This window comes from Drosophila santomea, chromosome 3R (assembly GCF_016746245.2).
Source record: "Drosophila santomea strain STO CAGO 1482 chromosome 3R, Prin_Dsan_1.1, whole genome shotgun sequence".
Lineage (NCBI taxonomy): Eukaryota > Metazoa > Arthropoda > Insecta > Diptera > Drosophilidae > Drosophila > Drosophila santomea.
In genome coordinates, this window is record NC_053019.2 from 28,202,089 (window position 1) to 28,228,471 (window position 26,383).

The 26,383-nt window shown below is 45.8% G+C and overlaps 4 protein-coding genes across 6 annotated transcripts in view; 2 read left to right on the plus strand and 2 right to left on the minus strand.

Moving 5' to 3' along the window:
- Positions 1–15: 15 nt before the first annotated feature.
- On the minus strand, positions 16–2,278 carry LOC120452693 (UDP-glycosyltransferase UGT5). Of its 2 annotated transcripts, none has more exons than XM_039637048.1 (3): positions 1,598–2,090; positions 351–1,536; positions 16–123 (listed from the first exon to the last, which is right to left on the minus strand). In XM_039637048.1, exons 1-3 carry the CDS (start codon positions 1,827–1,829, stop codon positions 42–44), a joined length of 1,500 nt encoding a protein of 499 aa, XP_039492982.1. In that variant the 5' UTR covers positions 1,830–2,090; the 3' UTR covers positions 16–41. The 2 variants fall into 2 exon arrangements, with proteins under 2 accessions (XP_039492982.1, XP_039492981.1); XM_039637047.2 differs by lacking the exon at positions 16–123 and adding an exon at positions 2,159–2,278 and having other exon boundaries at positions 132–1,536; positions 1,598–2,097.
- On the plus strand, positions 2,259–8,226 carry LOC120452690 (eIF-2-alpha kinase GCN2). The gene is made up of 10 exons (XM_039637043.2): positions 2,259–2,657; positions 2,726–2,895; positions 3,005–3,510; positions 3,587–4,214; positions 4,268–4,837; positions 4,903–5,079; positions 5,142–5,640; positions 5,698–6,750; positions 6,808–7,781; positions 7,840–8,226. The coding sequence occupies exons 1-10, from the start codon at positions 2,592–2,594 to the stop codon at positions 7,964–7,966; spliced, it is 4,770 nt and encodes a 1,589-aa protein (XP_039492977.1). The 5' UTR covers positions 2,259–2,591; the 3' UTR covers positions 7,967–8,226.
- Positions 8,227–8,509: 283 nt separating this feature from the next.
- On the minus strand, positions 8,510–11,451 carry LOC120452691 (polyribonucleotide nucleotidyltransferase 1, mitochondrial). The gene is made up of 5 exons (XM_039637044.2): positions 11,298–11,451; positions 11,040–11,232; positions 10,563–10,982; positions 9,285–10,505; positions 8,510–9,216 (listed from the first exon to the last, which is right to left on the minus strand). The coding sequence occupies exons 2-5, from the start codon at positions 11,183–11,185 to the stop codon at positions 8,688–8,690; spliced, it is 2,316 nt and encodes a 771-aa protein (XP_039492978.1). The 5' UTR covers positions 11,186–11,232; positions 11,298–11,451; the 3' UTR covers positions 8,510–8,687.
- Positions 11,452–11,688: 237 nt separating this feature from the next.
- LOC120452692 (G protein-coupled receptor kinase 2) overlaps positions 11,689–26,383 on the plus strand; it is a 50,154-nt gene continuing 35,459 nt past the window's right edge. The window contains exons 1-2 of one of the 2 annotated variants that reach the window (XM_039637045.2): positions 11,689–12,598; positions 17,181–17,246. The gene's annotated coding sequence lies outside the window, so the exon portion shown is untranslated. The remainder of the gene's footprint in view (positions 12,599–17,180; positions 17,247–26,383) is intronic. The other variant, XM_039637046.2, reaches the window with a different exon arrangement.

Genomic DNA, 26,383 nt, shown 5'->3' on the forward strand with positions numbered 1-26,383 from the left:
AGACAACTAACTCATTGCATGATTTTAATGTTCATCTTAAATTATAGGGAATGGTGGCTTTCTCCCAAAGGCATCAGGAAACCATGCCTCCGCTTTCCAAACAGATTTTTCAGCAGCCACATTCTGAAAAGTAAAAATAAAACCACTTCAAATTTTAAATATTTATTTAATTAACATTTTCGAAAAATTGCAACCAAAAAGAACTTTACTGAATCTTCTTTATTGCCTCATTTGTATCCTTTTTTTGTAAGAGGCATTTCCTTAAAATCACATAGATAAAAAATGTAAAGACTCCTAGCAAACCTAGAGCGCCAATCAAAAAGGTGCCAAAGACATCCAGGCTGTGGTACCTTACGAAGTCCAAGTCCTTGCCGGCCACCTGCATGTGAGCAGCTCCCTTGTGCCGCAGGACATATTCGGTCCACCAGATCGCCGTGTCCAGGGGCTTCATCGGTTGATCCCGATGTCTGGCCGCCGTAATCCTTGCCGTCTCCTCGAAACTCTTATTCGTTAGCAGCCGTCTAATGGTCGAATTGAAATCTTCACTGGTCATTTCCTTTATGTTGAGAACCAGACCGAGACCCATTTGCTTGACATGTGCCATATTTCGGAACTGATCAAAAAAACAGGGCAAACCCAACATGGGCTTTCCGTGATGAATGCTCTCGATGGTGCTCAGTAGGCCACCGTGGGTTATGAAGAGTTTTACACTGGGATGGGCCAGGATGGACTGCTGCGAGAACCATTTACTTATAAACACATTCGATGGTTTTCCCGGCAGCTGCTCGTCCTCGAATTTCCAAAGAACTCGCTGTGGCAGGCTGGCGAAAGTCTCGAGCAACACTTTTCGGCGATCCTCGGATAGGGATTTGCTCTTGACATTGGTTCCAAGTGAGAAGTAGATAACGCCCGATTCACCTGCACCCTGGATAAAGTTATCCAGCTCGGCGGGAAGAGCCTCTGGCTTCGGATTCACATGCAAACCACCCACCTCGATCATATTGGGAACATAAGGACGCGGAGGACCCAGTGTGAAGTGCTGATTAAGGAGGACCAAAGAAAAGTTCCTGGATATCTTCGACAAGGGCTTCCCCTCAGCGATGCTGGGGAAGTATTCCTTATAGAGAGCTTCCTGCTTCCGCACATGTCGCCACTTATAGTTGATATACATAACAGTTCGTTCCACGAGGTATGACAACCGCTGTCCATAAGCCTCCAGATCGTAAAATCTTGAGGAGGGAGATTGGAGGTACGACATCGGTGAGATGTTGCCCATCAATTCGTCGATCTTATAGTCGGTGCCATAGGAACCCAATCCAATGATGGGGGCATCAAAATAGGCAGCCAGGCCCATCAGAACGTCGAATCGCCAAACATCCATTACCACAAGATCGAAGTGAGGCTTCTGTGGGCCCAGAATACTGCGACGCACTCCCTCGTTATTTAGTACGGTCCTTGTAAGATTCAGGACGTATTCGTTAATGAAATCACTACTTTGCCAGGTGCTCCTGGGAGTGGATGCAATCTTGAGGATTTCTGAAAAATATTCATTACTATTTCTGCTTGACAAAACAAAGCCATGGTTATCTTAACTCACCATTAAAGTTTTCGAAAACCTCCGGAACTGGAATGTCGTGTATATTCTTAAACGGCTCCCTTTGTGGATACGGACTTACGCTGGTGATTTCATGGCCCAAGGAGGCCAAACTCTTAAGATAGGGTAAGGCGAAAAAGTAATGCGAAGGACTTGGTAGGGGGAACACTGCCAGGATGCGAGCACCTTCCAAATAACCAGGATGAAGACACAGCAGCAACAAGATTGGCCACATAATTGCACTTGGCAAGTTCTGCCTTTGAGATGAAATAGAAGACTAACTGCTGCAGATCATCAAATGAAAACCCTATTTCCATTTAAGATAAGGTTAAGCCGCTGCGCTGTGGGTAACAATTGTCAAATTTTCAATTAGATAAGCAAAACCAACAACGAAAGTCAACAGTGAAAAAGTAGATCATTGAACAGTGCTTATCGCTGAATCCCTTCATGAGGCGTTTCTCCCACTTCAATTGGCTATCTCTCTTTGTGTGTAAGACCTACGACTGAAAATTATCATTTTTCTGCATTTTATTTTCCGAATTTATCAGCATATTTGAAACGAACCATTGCGATTCTTAAGTTTAAAAGACAACAAAATCGAACGTTGGCGCCAAAATATCGATACCGCCGATAGTGTCATCGATGGACTTGCAGGCGTGCTATCGACACTCGTGCACCGCTAGCCATCAGTACAAAATACGCAAAAGATTTTAATTTTCCGGAAAATTCACTGGAAAAGCGCAACAGGTTGGTCTCTGTACGCAACAAAAACGGCAGGAGTTCGCGCAGTACATCATTTCCCATCGAATTCAAGTCGAGTACTGCAGCAAAGTAATGCAGCACGCAGCTGATTTGAAAACAGCTGCCAGCGCAGTATATGAAATTACACACCGGCTAAAATAACCCGGTGAGAAATCCGGAGGAACGACCGCTCCAGTATTCCAAAGCACCCAGATGTAGTCAGGACTAACCCACTAAGCTGAGATTTCATGAAGAAATGGCGGACGAAAAGGCTAAGGAATCCTTCCGCGAGCGGCAAGCGCAGGAGTTGGAGGTTATAAAGGTGAGCGGAGCAGCTGTTTCATCAAATCATATACTATAATAGAAAAGTGCTCCCTCTTATTGGAACAGTCCATCTTTGGCGGCGATGTGGAGGACCTGCGACCCCAGGCGAATCCTGCCCTGTGGAAGCCAACGGACATACGGATACAGCTCACCCCACTGAGAGACTCCTCCAATGGACTGGAAACCTACGTCTGCACCAAGCTGCACGTCACCTGTCCTTCGAAGTATCCAAAATTGTAAGAGTCCAGTTCCACGTGTTCTTACAAACATGAATTTCGATCTGGAGTACTAATCACTAGAATGTAGCAAGCATTACACAACATAAGTAAACCAAGCTCTCCGCAGGCCCCCAAAGATATGTCTCGAGGAGTCCAAAGGCATGTCGGATCAGGTGCTGGAGGCCCTGCGCAGCCAGCTGCAGGCTCAGTCCCAGGAGCTACGTGGCGAGGTGATGATTTACGAACTGGCCCAGACCGTTCAGGCCTTTCTCCTCGAACACAACAAGCCGCCAAAGGGCTCTTTCTACGATCAAATGCTGCAGGACAAACAGAAGCGCGCCCAGGAGCTACAGGACGAGCAGCGGCAGCGGGAGTCCCTGCAACGCCAGACGCTCATCGACGAGGTGGAGCGGCGCAAGGAGATGTTTAAGACGGAGGCCAAAAGGCGCGGCGAACCACGGCGCAGCATGAGCGAGTCTAACCCACGGCATCCCAGCTCGTCGGAGAGCTCCGAGAACTCCTCGCCCTACTATCGTGGTCACATCTACCCCTCCAAATGCCTGGATCACCGCAACACGGAGACGCTCTACTTCCACAAGATGGGCAGGCAAATTCAGCGAGGATGCTGCGTTGGTGAGCGGTCCCTCTGCGTATGAGGTTATTTATTTGAATGCCTAGTTACCAAATAATTTGTTGTACGAAATTCTAGGTCACTCCCAACGAGGATGCATCGCCTACACTGGCATAGACATGCACTGCGGCCAGCTGCTCTATATCACAGAATGGAACATCAAGTACAGCCAGCTGGAGCAGCCGTGCGTCGGCGGAGGCAAGTGTCACTGGAGCAGCGAGTCAAAGTGCATGGGCAATCACCGTGTGGACGAAGTGATGGCCTCCATTGAAAAGCAGGTGTCCACGCTGGCCCAACTACAGCATAAAAATCTCGTCTCTTACGAGTGCGTGCTCTGCATCAAGCGGAAGGAAGGCTTGCTTGTGTATTTGGTCCAGGACTTCCTGCTCGGCACCAGCGTGTTCAGCATTTCCTCCTCGCTGGGTTGGTGCATGGACGGCGCACGGATGGTCGCTCGCGGCGTGCTGGATGCCTTAATATTCCTTCACAACAAGGGTGTATCCCACAGTCACCTGCTCGACAGCACGGTTTTTATGGACAACACCGGCAATGTGCGGGTATCAGACTTTTCGCTCGTTCCCAATCTTCTAGAACTTCTGAGCGGAGCTGGACAAAGCAGCAGTTGCGGGGATTTACCCGCGTTAGGTGCCCTGGTGGAGAGCTTAATGCCCACTAACAGTTATGAGATGCGCGACTTCGTAGACAAGTAATTAACTGGTATGAAATCATAATCCTTTTCTAACCCAATGTTGTCTTCAGATGCAACTCGGACCGCACGCTTTCCGCATCAGAGTTGTTGGAGCATCCGTTCTTACGCTTCTACGTCGACAATGGCCAGCAGCAAGTGATGCCATTGCCACTGCAGCAGCCTAGTACAGTCCAGCGCACTGGACCCGCCATGCCCTACCAGATACCGACACTGGCCTTAAGCCAATCCCGCCTGCGCACGGAGTTCGAGGTGCTCATGTACTTGGGAAAGGGTGCCTTTGGCGACGTCTTAAAGGTGCGCAACATTTTAGACAACCGAGAGTACGCCATCAAGCGCATTCCATTGCCCGCGAGGAGTCGCCAGTTGTACAAAAAGATGACGCGCGAGGTGGAGCTACTTTCGCGGCTGAATCATGAGAACGTAGTTCGATACTTCAACAGTTGGATAGAGAGTGTGGATGACGCAGATGCCGCTGAGATGGATAAACTGCTGGGTGGTGAGTGGTCCCAGAGCCAGCAGGACCTCAGCGTGAAGCCCGCCAAGTCACCACAGCTTGGGCCCACCTTGGAGGAGGATGAGGATGAAGAGGACAGCTCATCCAGCATGTGGAACGGTTACATGTAGGAATTAGCTTTTATGCTTTCTCTTAGTTAAACGAATGTAAACACCTGTTTGTATCCATCAGACCCAACATGGAGGACTCCGATTCGGACGGCATTGAATTTGTGGACTCGAACGGCAAGGTGGCCGTCTATGACGACGAAGAGCAAGAGGATTCCACCAGAGGCAAGACCAATTCGCCAAAACCTCTGATGCAGGTCATGTACATTCAGATGGAGTTCTGCGAGAAATGCACACTGCGGTATGTTTCTCGAAAGCTTCACCAATTCCAAACAATTAACAAACCATTCAATTAAATTATAGCACCGCAATCGATGACAATCTTTTCAATGACACGGATCGACTGTGGCGTTTATTTCGGGAGATCGCCGAGGGCCTCGCGCACATTCACCAGCAAGGCATTATTCATCGGGACCTAAAGCCCGTTAACATCTTCTTGGACTCGCACGATCAGATCAAGATCGGTGACTTCGGTCTGGCCACCACCAGTTTTCTGGCCCTGCAGGCCCACGACACAGCACCTGCGCCTGTGCAACAGATAACCAGTGCGGAGGACGGCACTGGCACTGGTAAGGTGGGCACCACTCTCTACGTGGCCCCCGAGTTGACGGGAAATGCTTCCAAGTCTGTGTACAACCAGAAGGTTGATATGTACACCCTGGGAGTCATTCTCTTCGAGATGTGCCAACCGCCGTTCGACACAAGCATGGAGCGGGCTCAGACCATTATGGCCCTCCGCAATGTTTCCATCACTATACCGGATGCTATGCTCAAGGATCCCAAGTATGAGAAGACGGTGAAGGTAAGCACGTTGCCATCCTGATAACACTCAAATTCACACTGTTACATTATCTTTAAGATGCTTCAGTGGCTTCTTAACCACGATCCCGCCCAGAGACCTACGGCGGAGGAGCTGCTCATCTCAGACCTGGTTCCACCAGCCCAGTTGGAGGCCAATGAGCTGCAGGAAATGCTGCGTCACGCGCTCGCCAATCCGCAGAGCAAGGCCTACAAGAACCTGGTTGCCCGGTGTCTTCAGCAGGAGAGCGACGAGGTGCTGGAACACACCTACCACTTGGGTAGCAGCCGAGCTATGAAATCATGGAACTCGGCCATCATAATCGACGATATAGTGTCCCTGAACCCCGTGATTGAGTTTGTTAAGGCTAAGGTCGTGAATCTGTTCCGCAAACACGGAGCCATAGAGGTGGACTCACCACTCCTGTCTCCACTTTCCGCAAGGAACAGCAACGCGAATGCGAACGCCAATGCCGTGCACCTGATGACCCACTCGGGATGCGTGGTGGTGCTACCCTGCGACCTGCGGACACAGTTTGCCCGCCACGTGACCATGAACAGCGTGAATCTCATCCGGCGCTATTGTGTGGACCGTGTGTATCGGGAGGAGCGAGTGTTCAATTTCCATCCCAAACAAAGCTACGACTGCTCCTTCGATATAATTGCACCCACAACTGGGAGCCACCTGGTGGATGCGGAGCTGCTATCGTTGGCTTTTGAAATCACCAGTGAACTGCCACGTTTGCGGGAAAAGAATCTGGCGATCCGCATGAACCACACTAATCTGTTGAGGGCCATCCTCATCTTCTGCAATGTACCAAAGGCTCAGTATGGAGCACTGTTCGAGGGCACCATGGACTTCATCGAGTCGCGCATCTCACGCTTCCAATTTCACTCGAGCATAACAGGGATTATGGAAAAGTCGCGAACATCTGCGCAGACTCTGATGGACATGTTGTTGGCCAACTTTCTGCTGACTGGTTCCAGAAGCACGGTGGACGATTCCGCGCTGAAATCTTTGATGCGCGGAAAGGGCGAAGCGGCTTCACTGGCGAGAGGAGCACTACGCGAACTTGAAACAGTGGTGGGACTGGCTTACAGCCTAGGCGTAAAGGCAAGTACTTAGCTTTTCAAGGCAATCTGTTTGCTAACTGTTTCAATTCTCTTTCAGTGCCCTATACACATATGGGCTGGCTTGCCCATCAGCTTCGATCGTGCCAGCAACGGTGGAATTGTGTGGCAGATGACCGCTGATCTGAAGCCGAATCGCTCTGGTCATCCTTCGGTTCTGGCGAGGGGGGAGAGATACGATTCCATGCTGCATGAGTTCCAGAAGCAGGCGCAGAAGTTTAATCCAGCCATGCCGGCACGGGGAGTGCTTAGTGGAGCGGGTTTGACGTTTTCCCTGGACAAACTGGTGGCTGCTGTGGGTGTGGAGTACGCCAAGGATTGTCGGGCGATAGATGTGGGCATTTGCGTGTGTGGAACCCGTCCGCCGCTAAAGGATGTGACCTACATCATGCGTCTGCTGTGGTCGGTTGGCATCCGTTGTGGCATTGTGGAGGCCGCCAGCGAATTGGGCGACGAAGCGCAGGATCTTGCTCGCCTTGGGGCGCTACATGTCATCCTGGTGGCGGAAAATGGATCCTTGCGAGTGAGATCTTTCGAGAGGGAACGCTTTCAGGAGCGTCACCTGACCAGGACCGAACTGGTGGAGTTCATACAGAAGATGCTGCGAACTGATGGACTCAATGGAACCACCGTCGACAACTTCAGCCAGTTGTCAACCACGGGTAGTGGCGACAGCAGAAGCAGTGGTGGTGGCAAGGAAAGGGAACGCGGCGAGAATGGCCTGAGCACCTCCGCATCGAATGCCACCATTAAGAACAGCTACAGCCAGCTGCCGAATCTCCAGGTGACGTTTCTCACCCACGACAAGCCTACGGCGAACTACAAGAGGCGGCTGGAGAACCAGGTGGCCCAGCAGATGAGCTCAACGCTTTCGCAGTTCCTCAAGAAAGAGACCTTCGTGGTCCTGGTGGTGGAGTTGCCGCCAGCTGTTGTAAATGCCATTGTAGGGGCCATTAATCCTCGAGAGATACGCAAGAGAGAGACTGAACCGGAAATCAACTTTGTGATCGAGCGGTAAGTGGTTAAATCATTTCTATTTGCTCCGTTTTCATCAGGCTTCATCCATTCACAGATTTTCGAAGTACAAGCGCTATATATCCGAGATAAACGAAGAGGTTGTGGACTATCTGAGCGATGCCAAGACTCCCATTGTGGCCTTGTACAGCATTTCCGATTCCTACTACCGCGTCATTATCTAGCCAACACCAGAAGCTTCGAATCGGCGCCACTACTTAGTAGAGCAGCCATTAGTGTAAGCTTGAAAGTGTCACAAATATTTTGGCCGAAATTCTACTTAACTGGCTGTCTTCCGTGCCATTAACATTTTTGGAATCAAAATTATGTTCATAGACTTAGTTTGTGCGAATCAAAATTGATGAGATTGTTTGTTTCTGGATCCATAGCAAATGGTTAAGAACTTATTTCTTTGGATAGGAACACTATTCTGCCAATTTATTGATTGCTTTTTCAATGAAAGCTCTAGTTCATAGGCACTTATTTAATTATTACTTCGTTAAAAGTAAATCCTTGCTAATGCTGTTCGCGCCTAAGTCAAAGGAATAGTTGGAAACTTAAAAAAAATCCTATATGAATTTGTATACCTATATTTAAACAAGACTTTACGTATCCGAACTGAAAGGAATATGCTTGCACTTCGAAATTAAAGTTAAGTAGAGGCTAATATTTTCAGAGAAAATTCTTCTTAAGTGTTTTACAAATGGTTTTGAATCCAGCAATAACAATTAATTTATACAGCCGACGACGGACAAAGGATTGAATCTTCATCCAATATTTTATATACGTACAACTTTTAAGGACAACATTTTTTAGCCTACAATAAAGTTTCAAGTGTTGAAGGCGTCTTTCCGCAGCGGAAACATAAGGAAAGCTATCTGTACAAGTTAATTTCCATGTTGGAACTCACGTTCCGCTCTCCCCGGCGGATTTGTTGAGCGAGCGGGGGATTCCCAGAGCGGGTCCCTGGAGAACCTTTCGCGAAAGGCGCATGAAGCCGGAGACGGGATCGCGGCCAAAGTACTTGACCTGGATCTCCTGACCCACCTCGAGGTTGAGGGCAGAGGGATGGGCTATCTTGCGCTGGTCCAGCTGCGAGTTGTGCAGCAAGGCGGGCGGCATGCTGGGATACAGGATGACCATCACTCCGGTGTCCCGCAGTTCGGTTATTTTGGCAGTGTAGATTCCGCCGAACTCCAGGTCCGGCACTCGCTCCTTCACCATGTAGCCCTCGATCAGCTCCTTGGCCTCATCCATGGCCGCTTGAGAAGGAGCAAACACATTGAAGTGGGTCTCATCGACGGCTGTTAGGGAGGTGCCCGTCTCCAAGTAAATCCGCTTCATGTGAAGGCCGCTGGGACCGATTAGCTGCGCCCGCTGCTGCGGCTCCACGGTCAGGGTTTCACTCACTGGCCAGCTGTCCTTGGGGTATTTGCTAAACGATCGCGGGAGTATTATGAAATTAGCAATGGAGACCATGTAGTTTAGGTGACGTTCACTCACCGAGGTTCCCTTATAGCCTCGCTCATGATGTCCAGAATCTTGGATTTGGCATCGGTGGCCTTTTGCAGCGATTCCATCACAACCTTGAGAGGAATGCCCGGTATCTTGAGGTCCGCCTGGATGGCGGTGAAGCCTTTCCTCGTGCCAGCCACCTTCATGTCCATGTCGCCCATGTAGTCTTCGATTCCCAGGATGTCGGTGAGAATGCGGTAGTCCTGCAGGTGCTTCATATCGTCGTTTTCGAACTTGGTGACCAGGCCAATGGCCACACCCGCTGCAGGCGCACTCACTGGGACTCCGGCGTCCATGAGCGCCAAGGAGCCACCACAAACGCTGGCCATGCTACTGCTCCCATTGGACTCGAGAACTTCAGAGGTGAGTCTCACCGTAAAAGGGTAATCATTGGGCAGGGTGGGAAGTAGCGATCTCTCCGCCAAGGCTCCATGGCCCAGTTCCCGGCGACCCACTGGACCAATACGACCCACTTCACCCGTGGCATACGGCGGGAACTCATAGTGCAGCATAAAGTTCTTGGCCTTCAGGCCGCCGCTTTCCAAGGCGGCCAACGAGTCCAGCTTCATGGCGCTTTCCTGCGAGTCCAAGCTAACCGTGCAGAAGACCTGCGTCTGACCGCGCTGGAATAGAGCGGATCCGTGGAGGGGCTTGTACATGTCCACCTGGCAGGAAATGTTCCTCAACTGGTCGTAGTCCCGTCCATCGCAGCGAAGACCCCGCTCAAAGATCAGCTCGCGAAAAATGGTTCTACTGGTCTGGTTGAACTGCTCGGCGATGAGCGACGGCTCGGTATCCGGAAACGAACTCCACACCTTGTCGATGACGTTGGAGCGCACCTCGTTCACCGCATTGTCCCGCGAGATCTTGTCATGCGTGGAGTCCTGGAAGATCTCTCTCAGCCGCATCTCGCACATGCTGCGCACAGCGTTTCCCAGTTCGGGATCCACATCGGCAGCCACTTCCACCTCACGCTTCTGTCGACCGTAGGCCTTCTGCAGTCGCTCGATCTCGTGGATGATGAACTGGGCTTCGCGAGTGCCCTGCTTGATGGCCTTAAGCAGATCCTGCTGAAGAACCACGTTGCCCTTGCCCTCCAACATAACCACGAGGTTTTGCTTGGTGGCGGAGACTACTAAATCCAGCTGCGAACTCTGCAGCTCCCGGCGCGTGGGGTTGATCAGCACCTCGCCGTCGCAGAGGCCAACGCTGTGGAGGATCAGGATTATAAGTGGTTACCAGTTTGATTCGTTTGTGACTACTCACCGCACTGCGCCAATGGGCCCATTCCAGGGAATATCACTAAGAGAAAGCGCCATGGAGGCGGCATTGATTGCCAGGACATCCGGACTGTGCACCGCATCCATGGCCAACATGTTGCACACCAGCTGCGTCTCCGTGCGATAGTCTTTGTGGAAGAGCGGACGCAGCGAGCGGTCAATGAGGCGAGCGGACAGGATCTCCTTCTCCGAGGGACCCAGTTCCCGGCGCATGAAGTTCATGGGTATCCTGCCGGAGGCGGCGTTTTTCAGTCGATAGTCAACCACCAGAGGCATGAAACCCTGGCCGGGATTTGGCTTCGGTTTGGCCACCGCGGTGACCATGACGGCGGTGTCGCCCATTTGGCACACAGCTGTTCCATTCGCAAATCGCGCCAGGCGGCCGGAACTGATGGTCATGTTACGTCTGCGGAAGATTTGGGATTTTACTATTTGGAATTGGGAGTGGAGGCCACCGACTCACCCATTGCTGAAGTTGACTTCCACGGAGGGCGCTTCTGCGTTGGAACTGCTCTGGATTCCCCTCCTTCCACTTGGGCAGGACAAGCTTAGGCATTTGAGGCGGTAGTTGAGCAGCTTCAGCGATTTCCTTGTGAAAATCATGGCCATTACCTAAAAGTGCCGGCTAGTTCCGGCTGTGGCGACAGGTGTGTACCCTGTATTACAACGGTTATATTAGATAATGATTAGTGGTTGAAATCTTACAACAGATGGCCCTTACGTTATTTGAGACTTAGGATCTTGTGCGCTTCAACTATTTATATTGTTTAGTTCAGTTATCTCAGAATTGTGATGCCCATTTAAAAAAAGGTAGAGTGTGCAACATGTGTGCGTTTGGCGTTGCCACCTGGCAAAGAAACTCCAAAAGTCTTGAATAAACAACTACAAATTTTATTAAAGATTGCGTCTTAAAAATAATTTAATCTGAATTCAGCGTGAGTAAACAATAAAATTTCGTTTCCAATAAGATATTTTATACAAGGTTTTAGACACTTGGTTCATGTGCTCGCTAATGTCAAATCAGCAGTGCTGCCAACTCCTTTCTCAATAACATACAATGTATATGTTGCATGCAACAAAGAGCAATTAAATTCTTTTTGAGCTGTGAATAAAAGTAGACGGTCCGTTTTGGAATAGTGCAAAGTAATCAATATTGCCGCCGCTCCCCCATTCAACACAATTCAGCCTGATTAGTTGTTGACAAATGCAAACTAGCTATAAACTAGCTGGGCCATTAGCACTGCACAGAACGGCAAAATTAGTGCATCTTGTTACGCGTTTGGAGTTTTTTAGCCGCGAGTCGATGGCATCTTTCACTAACTCAACGACGGTCTTACAGAAGACTCCAATATTTTTCGAGCAGGCAATTCGCGGATCCATCGTTAGTCTTGGGGACTTGCAAAAAGCCCAGTTGCGAACGTCGTCGTGTAGCGTCTTAGAAGAGCCACTCCTCCAATCGGAAACCGCAACAGAGTTGAGCCCTTGTGTTTCGAGCCTTGTCGAGAAAAGCTGGAAATTTCACGCCGTATTTTTCGTATTTTTTCCGTCAACGAAACGCCGCGTGTGTCGTAGTGTGCGTGTGTGTGTTTCTGTGTGCCCGCCCATCTGTGCATGTGTGAGAGCGCAACTGTGTGTGTGAATTTTGGTGAGAGCCGCAACAACAACCGAAAAGAAAACCAAAATCGACAAATGCGGTCAAATTGAAAAGAAAAACAAAAAATCAAAGAGTAATTCTTGAGCAAAGCCAAAAGGCAAATCCAAAAAAAAAAAGCGCAAAGCCAAACAAACGCAGATTTTCCAACGAAAAAGCCGGAAAATTGCCCACTAGGCGTGTCGCTGCTTCTTCTTCTTTCAAATTGTTTATGCTGCAATTGCCGTGGTGTGCAAAAGGAGTGGTAGAGAGAGAGAAGGGAAAGGGTCTTATCAACGACCGCTTTCTTATCAGAACCCGCACAATTGTTGCGAAAATTCCAACCAGCCGAAACGCACAGTGGAGCTTTAAATAGAACATCAAACAAACAGGTAAGCCTCATTAATCAGTTGGAAATCACCTTATTTTCTACTTTCCGCGTTGGCCACAACTCGGTGGCTGTTCCCCTCTTTTGCACTTAAGCACTTAACGGTAACTGTAAATTACACACACGTTGGCCTTGTCTCTCCTGGCGATTAATTGCATTAATGCCGCAGGACTCGCGCCATCCCTTTCGCCCCACGTCAATCGATTAAAAAGTGAAAGCAATCGGGAAACGCTTATCAGTAGGTCCTCCTTCTTTGCCCTTTAAATACATAAATGCCCGTGCACACATGCAAGCAATCAGGCAAACAATGCACAATATGAATATTTATAGCTCATTATTTATTGTCTCGTTGTTCTCGTCCATTATTTGACCCGCTGAAGAGGGCTGATTCGTAAATAAGTGAAAAGTTATCGAGGTAATCGATGAAATTGTTGGAGCATTCATAATTTATACTTTATTTACTATTTTTTTTATTTTTGTTTCTTAACTCTGCCAAATTATGAATGGTGGAACGTCAGATCAAAAATTACTGAGTAGATAGATGTGACTAATTTTGTTACTGATTTACTGGGATATTTTGAAGTAATATCTATTGCTCACACAAAAATATATTTGGCCAAGTGGTGACTAATTGCTTTTTAATTATTCGGAGCTGATATGAGAATTAATTCACATTTTTGAATTAATCACATATGTATATATGACTTTCAAAAACTTTACGCTTTATGAAAAATGACGTAACATCATCAGATAAAAGATGTGGTGCACAGGAGCTTCCCCCTCGATTTATTAAAGCAATTTCCAAAACTAACAGAAAACTATTTGCGGTACTCGAAGTTAAAAATATGTATTTTTATAGCATGAACATCAGAGAAAGAACTCAAACCAATTAGTGAAACCATTTCGAAATCACCATAAATCAGCGTGGTTGTCCGGGTAATAAATTCCCGCTTCCATTTGCAGCTGACAAATGCGTGTCGTTAAAAATAGTTTTTCCCCAAAAGCGTAACTTTCCCCCGCTTTTCAAGGGCGACCCTCGCAATGTTTCGATGTACTTTCCTTATCGCCTCTGCATTTCGAGTTGTTTTTTCTGTGGGACGTCATCGGCAGCCGGGTGTCTCTGATTGTTTCAGAATCGCCTCGCCGGCTGCATAATTAAGACGAGCTGGACGTTTAGCTGATAAACGTTTCCGCTTTTCATCGGAGAATGGGAGTCAATGTGCCATTCACAGAAGAACTCCGCTCCATAGATAGACGGTGATGGTTAAAGTCCGAGATCTCTGATGTGTGACCCCATGGGGTGCCCTTTTCAACTGTCAGGTCGCAACTATTGTTTCGATGTTTCGAGTGCTTGCGTCACAGTTTATCGACTCGAGTTCAGAGCTCCGAGTTCCGCGCTCCGAGTTACACATTCCGAATTCAGAACTTAGAGTCCCGAGAACCCGCAACCCATTCCCACAGGATGACGTAGGCAATTGGCAGAAACATGTGTATCCTGTGTACCCTCGGTATCCTGGGTATCCTGGGTGTCCTGGGCCCCGTGCAGACAACCATAAACCATCAGCAGTTCCAACCCCATGGGCAAATAAAACCCAATCGAATATTATTATCAATGAGGGCAGGACCCAAACAACGAACGCCAGTTCGAGCGTGGAGGAGGGTTGGCCACATGCTGCTCTTCCCTTGGCAGGATATCATCGCCAGCAGTTGGACCCAGCCCACCAAACTTCCCAATTCCTATTCCAATCCCAATCCCGACCACGCCCACATGCCATCATCATCGCCTTCTGCGCTAATTTGGCGCGACTTTGACACTTGTTAGCCAATATGTTTTTGGCTCGTGTTAATGGCCCAACGGGAATTGATATTAATTGCGCCGCACGCCCCTTATGCCGCCCGAACTGGGCGTGGTCGTCGGTCAATATTGTTGGTCTCTGGAAGAAAAAAAAAACAGAAAACACCAAACACAAATGCCCCGAAAATCAGCTTAAATCAATTTTTTGTGGTCGCCGCCTTTTGTTCACTTGCTGGCATTTTGTCGAAAATCGGCTTACCAACTTCGTTGCCTGTTTTGCTTGCGACTTTGGGTTTTACAAAGAGGCTCTGAGGTTCCCTCCTTGTTCAATCTAATTAATCCTGCCACCCTTGATTGAGAATATAGGATTTACCTTGCCCTTTAAGAAAACCAGATTTCCCCACCCCTTTTGCAGCCAATGAAAACTGAAAGCGCTGCCGAGGTTTCCATTTTTCCAGGCCCTGTGTTTTCCTTTCATGTGCCCTAATAAAACTAAATTCAATTAGAACTTGCAGTTGGAGTTCCTTGTGCGTGTGGGAAAAGTTGGAGTGAAATGTGAGAAAAGTTTTGCGGAATATGTCGGAAAAGTGAAAGAGGAATGGGTGTTGGGATCAGTGTAAATGGGCGCAGGGTGGCGGGGCACATGAACTCATTAGTTGGCAAAGAAAGTCTCCGAAGGGCATGCAAATTTAATCGAATCACTCCGAGTGAAAAGCCATTCAATGATGGTTCTTTAACTTCAATTTCGAATAGATGAAAAGGATTCTGCCCAATTGAGAAAATGCCTAATGGCTTCTGAAAACAAGCAGCGTGTTAAGCGTGTAGGGTTCCGCCTCGAGCTTAGCCTTTCCTTATACAATATTCACATACCAAGTTTGGCAATACAGTTCCTCCCCTTGCCAGCGGACTGGAATTGATTCCTAATGGTCTCTCCTCCGTGCTTCTCATCATTCCAAGTGCTTGCCATCCGGACGAACGTCTGACACACCTGCCCAGTCTGCCATCGCTGCCGTTGATAAGAAGGAACAGAAGTGCCTGGTGCTAATCTACAAGACAGAAATGACAGGTGGGCTGATGGCCATGGAGCAAGGAGAAGCCGAAGCCAACACGGCGTAATGACCTTGATAAACTTTCGTTTCAAAGAGCTTCTGTTCTCGCACAGTTCTTCCTGCGATATTTGACTGGCGGCTATGTTATTTGCTCTTGTCTGCCGGAAAACGTTTTACATTCACCACCGCCCCCGCAATAACCACTGCCTCCCCCTCCCCTCTTGGAAAACAACTCGTAAAGTACACATAGACAAAAAAGAAGTTCTCTCTGGACATTTTTTGTGGTCCCCTTCCTGCGCCCAAAATTGTTCGGCTTATGCCGCTTCGACGCTTTTGTTGTCTCTTTATTTTCAGTTTTGATTAAAGACAAACCCTTGTCGGCCCCGCCCATCGCCCACCGCTCACCGCCCCTTTTCACGTAGCTTCGACTGAGTATTATTAGCACTTTGTCGCATCAACCTTTAAACTTTGCCATTTAATGGGAAGCTGTGCGTTGCCTCTTTCGCCTCTATCCGGTTTTGATTGCCGGCTTTTTGAGCGAGGTCCAGAAATTGGATTTTTTCGGGGACTCTGCCTCTGTCAACACACAAATAGGATATCATGATTCATCCACCCAAAGCAAAGAATTCAAAAAAATTATGCAAAGTGTCATTGAAAGAACAAACAGCTGGAAGAAAAAGGTAAATCGTTGTCGGCGTCGGCGTCCCAGGCACTTTAAAACCAATCACAAAACCATAACGAAACAGCAAAGTGCTGAGCAAAAGTGGCAACGCAACGTGGGCAACACCTTGACTTCGTCTCGGCAAAGTTCTGCGCCTTGGCAACAGCGACTTGGCCAAATGAGACGAAAAAAAGGACGGCAAATGAAATTCGCCAACGGTAGTCGAAGGAAGGAACACCCTTGTCGATCAAATAGTAATTCACGTATTACATTTAAGCGGATTTCAAAGCAATAAAAAATGCTATTGCATTATGGACCATCGAAGTTGATTGACAAATTGTTCGCTTGTCAAAAACACTTTGCCATTGATTGATAAAACAAACGCACAAAATGTTTCCTCCAAAGTTTATAAAAGAATATTTGTTGCGTTGCTAAATGATTTTATTCATAACATACTAAAGTTATACAGGATTTTATCCAAATAGGAAGCGGCGTTCAGCGGGTTTTAAACCGGTTGTGGGGCCAAATTAAAATAAGATAATTTATATACAATTAAAGTAACATATGGGTTAAGGCCTTGAACTTAACCCAACCGGTTTTGAGCCATCTTCGTAAATGTTGTGGTTAATTTTAAAATGTGGTATTGAAATATTAGGGCAGCGACTTCTCCCACCACAAAATGGCACTGCAACAAATTGATTATGACTAACCAAACCAAAGGGTACGGCCACATTCTTATGCAAAAACTGGACTCCAGAACAGGATTTTTTCGACCAGGCTGCAGATGGGATTCGCCCATGGAGCCCAAATTGAGGTCCCGCCATACGTGCAGAATTCATTAACAATAATGCGATGGGGTAAGGGGGAGGAGGTGCAATCAGAGGGCCCCGAAGTTTCCAGGAATTTCTGTTTAAGCCAGATCCTGGGTGGTCTGCTGTTCGCTGTTGGTATGGGAAGGGTCTGAAAGAGTAAAGCGTATAGCTCAGGCATTTAACTTTTGAAAATTCCATTTCAAGTAAACAATAGGAGGCTTTTAATGTTGCAGTTGTTAATTCGTATTTTGCATTACTTTCTCTTGCAGTTGCCCAATCAGCTATCTACTATCAGATATCAGCAAATCGGTCAATTCCATTTTAAGAAGCCAAAGGTGAGTTTACGATTTCCTAGAGCTCAAAGAATTTTATCTGGCCAATTGATAAGACACACTATTCACGTTTCGCCATAAATTATGTCATAGATAGACCCTATAAAAGCTGCTGACATATATAGAATCATTTGATTGACGAGCACGACGCTCATTCAAATGAATTGGCATTCATTCAGCGACAGTCTGGTTGCAATTTTCCCCAAAGATACTTCTAACTGGCGACGATTCAGCGAACTGCTATCGTTAAGTGTTTCCTGACGTCGGATGAGTTTGTTTTTTCAGTGGCCAATCGCATTTTTTATTCAATTCATCTGCCCCGAGAACACAAATCATTTTTCATTCACTTTACAAGACACTCATTGTGCAAAAATGTTTTGGTATTAAAATTGTTTCTTGTGTTAGTCACTCGTTCATTTGAAGTGCTTACTTTTCAGTTTTGCATGTGTTTCTTTGATAGGCATAATTACCTGCGAAATCGAACTACGCAAATATATTTAATAATAGGTGTGCATAAGTGCTACACTGTTTTTGATAAAGAACTAAGATAACTTTTAATCGGCAGTATTGATAACTCTTGGAGTATGGTTTGTATACCACACTTTCAAGTGCATTTGCTAAAAGAAGTTGTTAAGGAATGTTTTTGTGCTTAACACAGCAATCTTTAACAATATATAAATTGAAAGAAGAGCGGTATAAAAACATAAACATGCTTGCAGCTTCAACACTAAATTTAATGGTAATAAAAAATAGATAACCCCATAAAAGTCGTCGTTGTGTCGTCTTCTCTGTACGTGTTTTATGGTAGCGAACGGTTGTTTGGATCCTTTCGAGTGTGCTGCATTTAAACTTGTTATTTATTGTTATAAATTTTTAAACATTTGTCCTCCTTGCTGACACATTTGCCGAGCTGGGTGCCTTTTGTTACTTGTTACGACGTTGACATTTGCTGCAAACACAGGGGCACAACATTTGTTCTGTGCAACGACAAACGACAAACGGCCTTTGTTGATTCTTGGGCTCACAACTTTTGCCTAGGTAATTTGCCAGCGACGCCTACGGAAAGGGGGCGTGGCAGCTGGGAAAGGCGATTAGCAACAAAAAGCAAACTTGTTAGCAACATATTTTTCCCGAGTCGAGGGCGATGGCGATGGCGAGGGCAGAGCAAAAGTTTCTGTTGCACTTCAAATTTAGTTTGTTATTTTTCTGCGCCACCCGTTTCCCAACGCTTCTGTGCTTCTGTTATTCTGCTATTTTTCCATTGCACTTGTCAGGATGCAACTTTGTGGGGCACTCGAAGTGACAAAGAAAGTTTCCTGGCCTATTCCGGAGTATTGCCGAACTCGCAGCTGGCGCTTGCCATTGACCATTTACAATATTTATCAAACCAATCCCCTTTTGGGCCACGTCCTGGCCAAGTCCTGGCCAGAAGGAACTGGCGACGTCATGACGAATTTTGCCTGAAATGTTTATGAGCTCATAAATTCCGACACAACACTGTCGGTCGTTAAATCCACCCCCTATATTTTTCTGCGCGGTTACCTGGGAGTTTGATTTTCCCGTCTTCCTTTTGTTTTTTACGCGTCTGACAGCTTTTGGCGCATTTGTCGTACATCAAATTAGGAGCTGAATGCCCGACGGCGCGAAATGATTGAGCATTTGCATTAAGCCGAATCAACACACAGGTTCATACGGCCATGCCTCAGAATCGTGAACTGTGAGGAATGTGGTGTCTCAAGACTGCCAAAAGTGCCGACGAGCCGCATGCCCTGCAAAAGCTCAAATAAATGATTGCAATCAATTCTTAAGGGTGTGAGTTGGTTATTGATTTCAAATAAACCAAAGTAAATCCTCCCCGGATGTGTCATATAAATCTTCAGTGACTAGATATACATTGAAAATCTTTCACAATCTGCACCCAGGCAATCCACAAATTGTCCCTCGGTTGCGGGGACACGTCATCATTGTCCCTTGGTCAATTTGCAGGTATTTCGGCTAGAACGGAACGCCAAGGAATACAAAGACACAAGGGCAACCAAACTTTGGGAAAATATTGACTCAGTTATACGAGTTCCATTTTTATTCGTCCGCCGCCGACTCGAGTAAATAAAGCATTTTCAAATTTATGCATATGCATGTCAACTCAGCTCAGCTCAGCGCGGCTCAACTCGACCGAGTGCCTCTGCCGTTCCCGTCATTCGTCATCGTGGCCAGCCAGTTTGGCTTTATTTTAGCCACTATAGTTGGCCATTCGACCAGTGAGAATCAAGGTTAATGTCGCATAAATATCTGGAGGTGTATAGGGTATCTTTACTGTTTTATTAGAAAATTGTTCTTTGGTAAACGAACTATTGAAGTTGAAGCTATTGAAGCGTTTCATTCATAGATCCTTAAGGTGGAATGCGTTGACAAGCAGAAGCATATGATCCAACAGAATTATAGAGAATAATTGCTTCAACTTGGAAAGTATTCTATGGTTTTCTTTTGGATACCACTTATAACACCACTGGCTATTTTCCGTCCCAACTTGGCACCGCAGTTGGCCAGTCCGTGTCCCTGTGCACTGGCATCATCTGCCTTGTTGGCTTAGCTGTCGGCCTCGGCTGGGCCATTTTGCTATTTGGCCAGGTCCGGTGACCGGTGACCTGACATTTACTTAACAGCCAAGCCGGCTCAACTCTTCTTCGGACGACTGACGACGGATGGCTGGCCTCCTGGCCAACAGGTCACAATTCGTGGGTCTCTTTGGGGCGAAGTGATGCGCCAAAATGTTTAAATCATAATTAATAGCATTTATTGGCTTGAGTAACCCTTAATGCGATGGGAAAAGAGATCAAAGAGTCGAGCGGCGCATTATAAACATAAAGTCCGGACTGGACAGAGTTACTTCAGCAATTTGAGTTTCAATAACTTGCGAATGCAGAGACAGAGAAGTGTATCGATTTTGCAGTGGAAAACGTCCTCGACAGCGAGGACCTTGTGCCATTGGGGCACATGAAAACTGAAATGGAAATTTCGATCCCGTGCTGATAGAGTTCGCTTCAAAACAAATCAGAAAAAAATCAAGTGCTTGTTTGCTCGCTGATTGATAAATTCGTTAGCGCAGGCATGTAAAATTTAGAAAAACAAAAAACAAATGGGAAAGGGGCGATCGATTTCCGAGTTGTTTGGCTTTCGATTAGGAGGCGGAGATGGAGATTTACACAAATCGGACGTGGCTGATGTATTGTTGTATTGGCTGTATGGTAGTATTTTTGTATCAGCTGCAATTACGACACGAGCTCTGTTTGCTTATGTACATATAATATTACGCAGCGAAAGAGCCGCAGATCCCAACGACTTGAACGGTGACCGGCGAACGGTCATTCATAAAACCGCAGCAATGGCCAACGACAAGCTTTTTACGCAATCGCCAGCCTTGTGCCAAAAAATAATACTAGTAATAATGCGCAAAAATAATAATAATAAATACATATAAACCAGCGCAGCGGGCGGGAAAAGATACAACGTGCACCCAACGAGTGAATTCAAAATAAAATGCCTCAAGTTTTCATTAAAATCGCATGCACTTTGCGTTGAAAAATCAATTAAAAGCGCCGGCCGTCGCTCGCAATTAATGCAAATGGCCAGAAATAAAACTAAATTAAGAGCTCTGCGAACTCGAATGAAATGTAAACAAGCAGCGGCTTCCAATTCCAATTCCAATACCGATTCTGATTTCGATTCGGAATACAAAACTAAGCCAGTAATAAAATATTATTTAAGAATATATCAAACGTGCGCTCTTGTTATTTACCCATGAAGCGTGTATTTCTGTAAAATGGAACAAATGCACAAGCTATTTGTGCAGCCAGCGAATGAAAATAGTCGGTTGCAGATGAAAATTTCAATCACTTCAGCCAATAAATTAAAATTCGCATTGGAAAACCAGCCGAATGGTCGAATGTTTGAATGGTCGGAAAATCGTGAGTATGAGTATGAGTGATTGGAGCTTTCAGTTGTCTAATTTCAATATACAACGAGTTTCACTGCTGCACGGAAACTAGGCCATAATGTGTAGAAATAAATTGAATCAGCACAAATATTATTTGAAATGGATCGATTCCAAAGATTTATGTGCAGAATGAAGATATAATTTCAACCAAACTCCCGTTCTATTTTTTTCAAGTGAGAGTTGAATATTTTAGGCACAAGTAGCAAAACCAAAAGCCCAATGAAAGTCCAAAGATATTAGAACACTCACGTGGGAGCTGGAAAAAAGAACCTGTTTCTGACAAGGCGGCGCTTGGACTTGCTTAGACACTTAGACACTTCGGAATATAATGATTAAATGAATGTTTATGCATCGATGTGAATGCTGTCGGTGCGAAATGACGTCACTGTGACGTCAAGCACAAACCGCTTTTATTTTTATTTATTGTTTTCGCCGTCCCGTTCCTCCTTGAATTAATAGCAGGTGGTGGGGGCAAAACGGGGCCGGCGGCAAATGCCAAATTAAAACATGTACACAATGTCAATAATACATCGTCATAGTATTCAAATGAAGTTTGACAGACACACACAGCAGACTGGCAGAATGGCAGAAAGGCAGAAAGAGTAGACACAGGTGGCCTTATTTTATTCACTCGTGTTCAGCCCAGTGGTAAGAGCCGAGTGGCGGACTTGGTCAAAAGCGCGGGCCTTGGCCATTATTGCTACCAATGTGGGTTGGCATTTGAGCCGCCCGCTATCGCCGTATTTATATCCCCTGTCTGTCTGTCTGGCCAAAGCAAATAATCAGATAATTTGTCAGGTTCAAGACCAGATGATCAGCTTGATTTGTGAGCTATACGAAGGAAAGTGGATTGTATTTAAAAAGCAATTTATTCCGATTCTTGTGCTTGCTGCTGGGAATAATAATATGTTCAAAAAACCTGGCTTGGGGTGCTAATAAATTATTAATCCTTTTTTTACACCCACTTGCGCACTGCTGTTGATTTTATGGGCAGCGGCTAAAAATAACATTTGCTTTAAGTCCATTTCCGATAATAGCCTAAAGTCGTAAAAATATTTATTTAAATATCCAATTATTCATAGCAGCGCACCGCGCGTCCAGCAAAAAAAACGTTTTCAATTACATTTGCCAATGGTTATAATTAAAACAGCAGCGAATTATTTATTGCGCCCATTATTTTTTGTTTTGCTGCGGTTTACACACGGCCGTGTTTACGTTTTAATGTAATTACGCTCATTATTATGTAATAGAAAACAAGTCCGCTGAGAAAATCACAACGAAAAGGCGATTTCGCAAGCGAACCAGCGCGGTTGGAACGGAGCCCCCATATCATCATCACTATCACCATCATCATCATCATCATCAACATCAGGGGATCTGTCGCCGCCGTTGTTGTTTCGTTTTTAGTTGTTTCCCAACTCACCCAAGGTCTCCCATTAGAATACAGAATACAAAATACAGAATATAGAATCGCTGAGCCTCTGCCTCCGCGATCTGCCGCCCGCCCCGCCCCCAAATCCGCTCCGCCCCCAATCCGCATGAATGGAAGGCTTGACGCGAAGTCGTCTGGAATGTATGGCAGCTATCACGAATGAATGGAACTGTTCAAAGCGGCAACAATAACAATAAGCATATACAAATTCCAGTGCCATATTGCGGCGATCAAATGAGGCGAGCGCACAGTCCGCGTCATGCGTGTATGGCTATCAAGACCATAAATATTTACGCAGATCGAGATCAGAAGGGAGATATGGAGCAAGAGCGATTGGTTTGGGTTCGGGTCAGTCTGCTAAACTTCACACCAAATGTCATATGAACTTGTGACTTTTGCTTACCAGTTTTATGACATCTTTCTGGTTTTAGGTGCAAAGAATGTTCTTAATTCTCAACAGCCGAAGACATCAATAAATCAATTTGTCTGCGATTCGTTATCAGTGGGTTTGCTGGCCCAGTTTTTGGCGTGCTCAGTCCTTGATCCACATAACACCTTCAGATAAATGCGCTTTCGCAAGTGATTCATCAGAAGTCACACCTTCATCCGCCATTCGCCATCCGCCATCAGCAATTCGCGAATAGCTATTTGCACACCCACTCCGTCGGAAATCTGTGTATATCTACATGGATACATGGATACTTGACTTTGACTGCCTATGGCCCAATTGCATGTGTCGTGCTTCGATAATTTTCGCACCATGCAAATTGGGGAGCTAGTTTATTGCGATTTCAGGCGATTGCTTTTGTTTTCCCTTTGCTGCTGCTATTTACTTCTCTTTTTTTGCTGACACTTTGTTGCCGCGCACTTCTAATTGCATTTTCCAATAGGACAAACGCGTATGACTCAACGCCCGGTGCAATCACAAAAGAAATTATCACATGATTATCATATGATGTGGCTATACACGTCTGCGATTTTCCTGACTGTTATACAAGTCAATCGCTGATTGCTCGCACCTAATGAGCTGCCATCCAGCTTCTTCTGACTTGCGGCTGTGGGTTTTCCATGAAAAGCTAGAAAAGGCCAATGACTTTTCTAACAAGGCGTCACTGGCATATTTAAGTTGCAACTCCCACCGAAAAAGCGGAAAAAATTCAGCTCAGGAACAGTTTGATGTCCTGTTTCTGGTCTCTGGTTTCTGGTCCGGGTTCGGGCTTGGGTTCGGGTTCTTAGCCCTTTCTGGCAACTTATCCTGACTTGTGTTTGCCAGGCTGTCGCTCCCTCGATTCCGTCTGCCTTTGGTTTTCGCTGCTTTTGCTGCTTTCGCTTCTTTTGTGCTGCATACAAAAGATTTTGCTCACCCGTTGTTGTTTCCTTATTTTTATGCACTGGGTATTTGCAGGGTATGTTGCAGCGGGATTTACGCCCGGATGATTTGAAAGATCTTGAGCTCGAAAGGTTCTGCAGAGCACTCGAAATCCACTTGCGAGGCATTCACTATTCGCATACCCAGGCTTTTAATTTATTCGAATTTTTTCCCCCATTTTGTGTTCATTTGCAAGAATTCTCCCTTATTTTCCAGCTAGGGTGCAGACGATATGTTTGTACGAGTGTGCATGAGTATGAGTATGAGTATGATTTTGGAAGGGTGTTTACACACTCGCCATTGAAATGCAGCCAAGCATCTCCGGAGCTGCGAAGCTTCCGCTGCATAAATATTACGCTACTCGTGTGCATTCAGCACTCTGTGCAATTTATTTCATTTTACTGCCAACTGCCAGCTGGAAATTCAACTTCAACTTCAGCTGCAGCTTCAACTTTAGCTTCAACTTCAGCTTCTGCTCAAATTAAATCCTTAGCGAGATTTTTCGAGCAACATTTCATACGTTGCTTCGTTGCAAGTGGCAGACACATAGCCACCTAGCCACCGAATGCATTTTGACCTCTTATGCCGTTGGCCAAGTTACAAAGTTGCCCAAGCCTAATTTTGTCATTGGTCGAAAGTTTGTTACCGAACTTTAATTGCAGCTAATTGTTGTGTTCACAAAACAAGACTTCTAATGAATGAGAGAATCCCAAAAAAAAGGAATATTGTAACTGCCTCATAAAGTGAAATCCTTTTAAGAAAGTTTCAACGTTGTTTGTACTCGCTTTATTTGTGTTTACAGATTTCCTTTAATACAAAATAGAAGAGTTTGTCTTAGTTACTTAACTTATTGCAGAACTCATTTTAATAAGGGCAGAAATGAGTTCTATTGGCTTAAGAAAAATTGTTTCGCCAACTGGACCATTTTCATTTTGTTTAATGGATTCTCTTTATTAATAGCAAAGTGGTTTTACAAAGTTTTCATGTTGTTTGCACACAACACTGCTTTAGTTGCAGTCCAAAGAGCTTTTGCATAAATAATAATAAAATACGGCTGGTGTCGGAAAGCCAGGAGAATAGAAAATTGTTTGAATAAAATATTTAAACAGAAACCATTTTCGTGCTATTGTTTTGCATCAGCAGTGGTTGCCATTGCGGCTGGTAGAACATTCAGTATCATCCCGTTTGAGTACAAAAATCGTTCGGAATCATCCTCTCCCTTTCGACGTTCTTAGCCCTAATTGTATGGATTTCGGAGGGGTTTGTGGTCATTCTCGTTAACCAGATTTATGCATTTACGTTAGCCGCGGGCCAATAAAGGCGCCTGCCCTCCGATGACCTCTACTTTTGGGCGTGGCAGTGCCTGGTGCGATGCTAATAATGAGTGCAACAAAGTTGGTCAAAATGGCGTCAATTGGTGCGGGGAACATAACCGTTGGCATGGTCCCAAACCAATTTACCCTGGCCATTAGTTAGTGTTGCAATTTCTGCTTGGAGTTTGCTAATGCAAATGCTAATTAGCTTGGTGTCATCGGAAATAATTCATGCTAAAATGCATTATTAAACTAAATAGTTTAGAATTATGCGCACAACAATTTCTGTGGGTTCTTTGAATTTTGAATGAGCTGGCTATTATTATTGTAATTGTTATCTTTTGGCTATTACTCTGTTTCCGCTAAATTCTTGCTATTTAATTTGTGATTTTTTGGGTTCCACGAAAATAATACGGTGTACTCAACGGAAATTTAGTTGCTTGACGTATGTTAGGCTTATCTGATTATTATCGTCGCATTTAAAATCGCAAATTCTAAAGGACTACCTATGAGTATAGCTTATCCTCCGGTAACTTTGTTTTGTTTGAAAATTAAGTTTCCATGTGGCATTTGGCTCGGGCGAACTGAAAAAACTGAAAGCGAAAAGTCACTTAATTGAATTTGACCAGTTAGCTGCTCGCACTAACTGGGTAAAAAACAAGTAACTATGTGGGAGGAAAGGCCAACGAAGTTACTGTCATTCGAAAATGTCAAATAAGGGGAAATAATATGGCAGAGATAAATGAAAATATACACTGAAGGAAAGAGAGCGGGTCGGGAAAAGTCAAGGCGAGTCGATTTGAGTCAAGTGGTGTGGCCATTTCGGTGGGCGCACAGTTTCGCAGAATTAAATCCAGTTGGCTCGTAAACCTTGAGCGCTGTAACCCAACAAATCCTCACGCTGCTTTGGCTTAAATTGTCTGAGAAAGGGTTTATGGTCATGACATTTTATGAACTCAATGTACATAGGAGCCAACGCAACGCAACGCAACGCAGAGCAACGAAACCGAAATGAAACGAGCAAACGCAACC

What these genes read in the sequence shown, in the direction of transcription:
- LOC120452693 (XM_039637047.2), bottom strand. Translation starts at nt 1,829, where the DNA reads ATGTGGCCAATCTTGTTGCTGCTGTGTCTTCATCCTGGTTATTTGGAA. An exon ending in GGTTTTCGAAAACTTTAATG is followed by an intron (nt 1,537 to 1,597) that starts GTGAGTTAAGAT and finishes AATATTTTTCAG; the next exon opens with AAATCCTCAAGATTGCATCC.
- LOC120452690 (XM_039637043.2), top strand. Translation starts at nt 2,592, where the DNA reads ATGGCGGACGAAAAGGCTAAGGAATCCTTCCGCGAGCGGCAAGCGCAG. An exon ending in AGTATGAGAAGACGGTGAAG is followed by an intron (nt 5,641 to 5,697) that starts GTAAGCACGTTG and finishes ATTATCTTTAAG; the next exon opens with ATGCTTCAGTGGCTTCTTAA. An exon ending in CTTACAGCCTAGGCGTAAAG is followed by an intron (nt 6,751 to 6,807) that starts GCAAGTACTTAG and finishes ATTCTCTTTCAG; the next exon opens with TGCCCTATACACATATGGGC.
- LOC120452691 (XM_039637044.2), bottom strand. Translation starts at nt 11,185, where the DNA reads ATGGCCATGATTTTCACAAGGAAATCGCTGAAGCTGCTCAACTACCGC. An exon ending in GAAGTCAACTTCAGCAATGG is followed by an intron (nt 10,983 to 11,039) that starts GTGAGTCGGTGG and finishes AATCTTCCGCAG; the next exon opens with ACGTAACATGACCATCAGTT. An exon ending in GAGGCTATAAGGGAACCTCG is followed by an intron (nt 9,217 to 9,284) that starts GTGAGTGAACGT and finishes GCGATCGTTTAG; the next exon opens with CAAATACCCCAAGGACAGCT.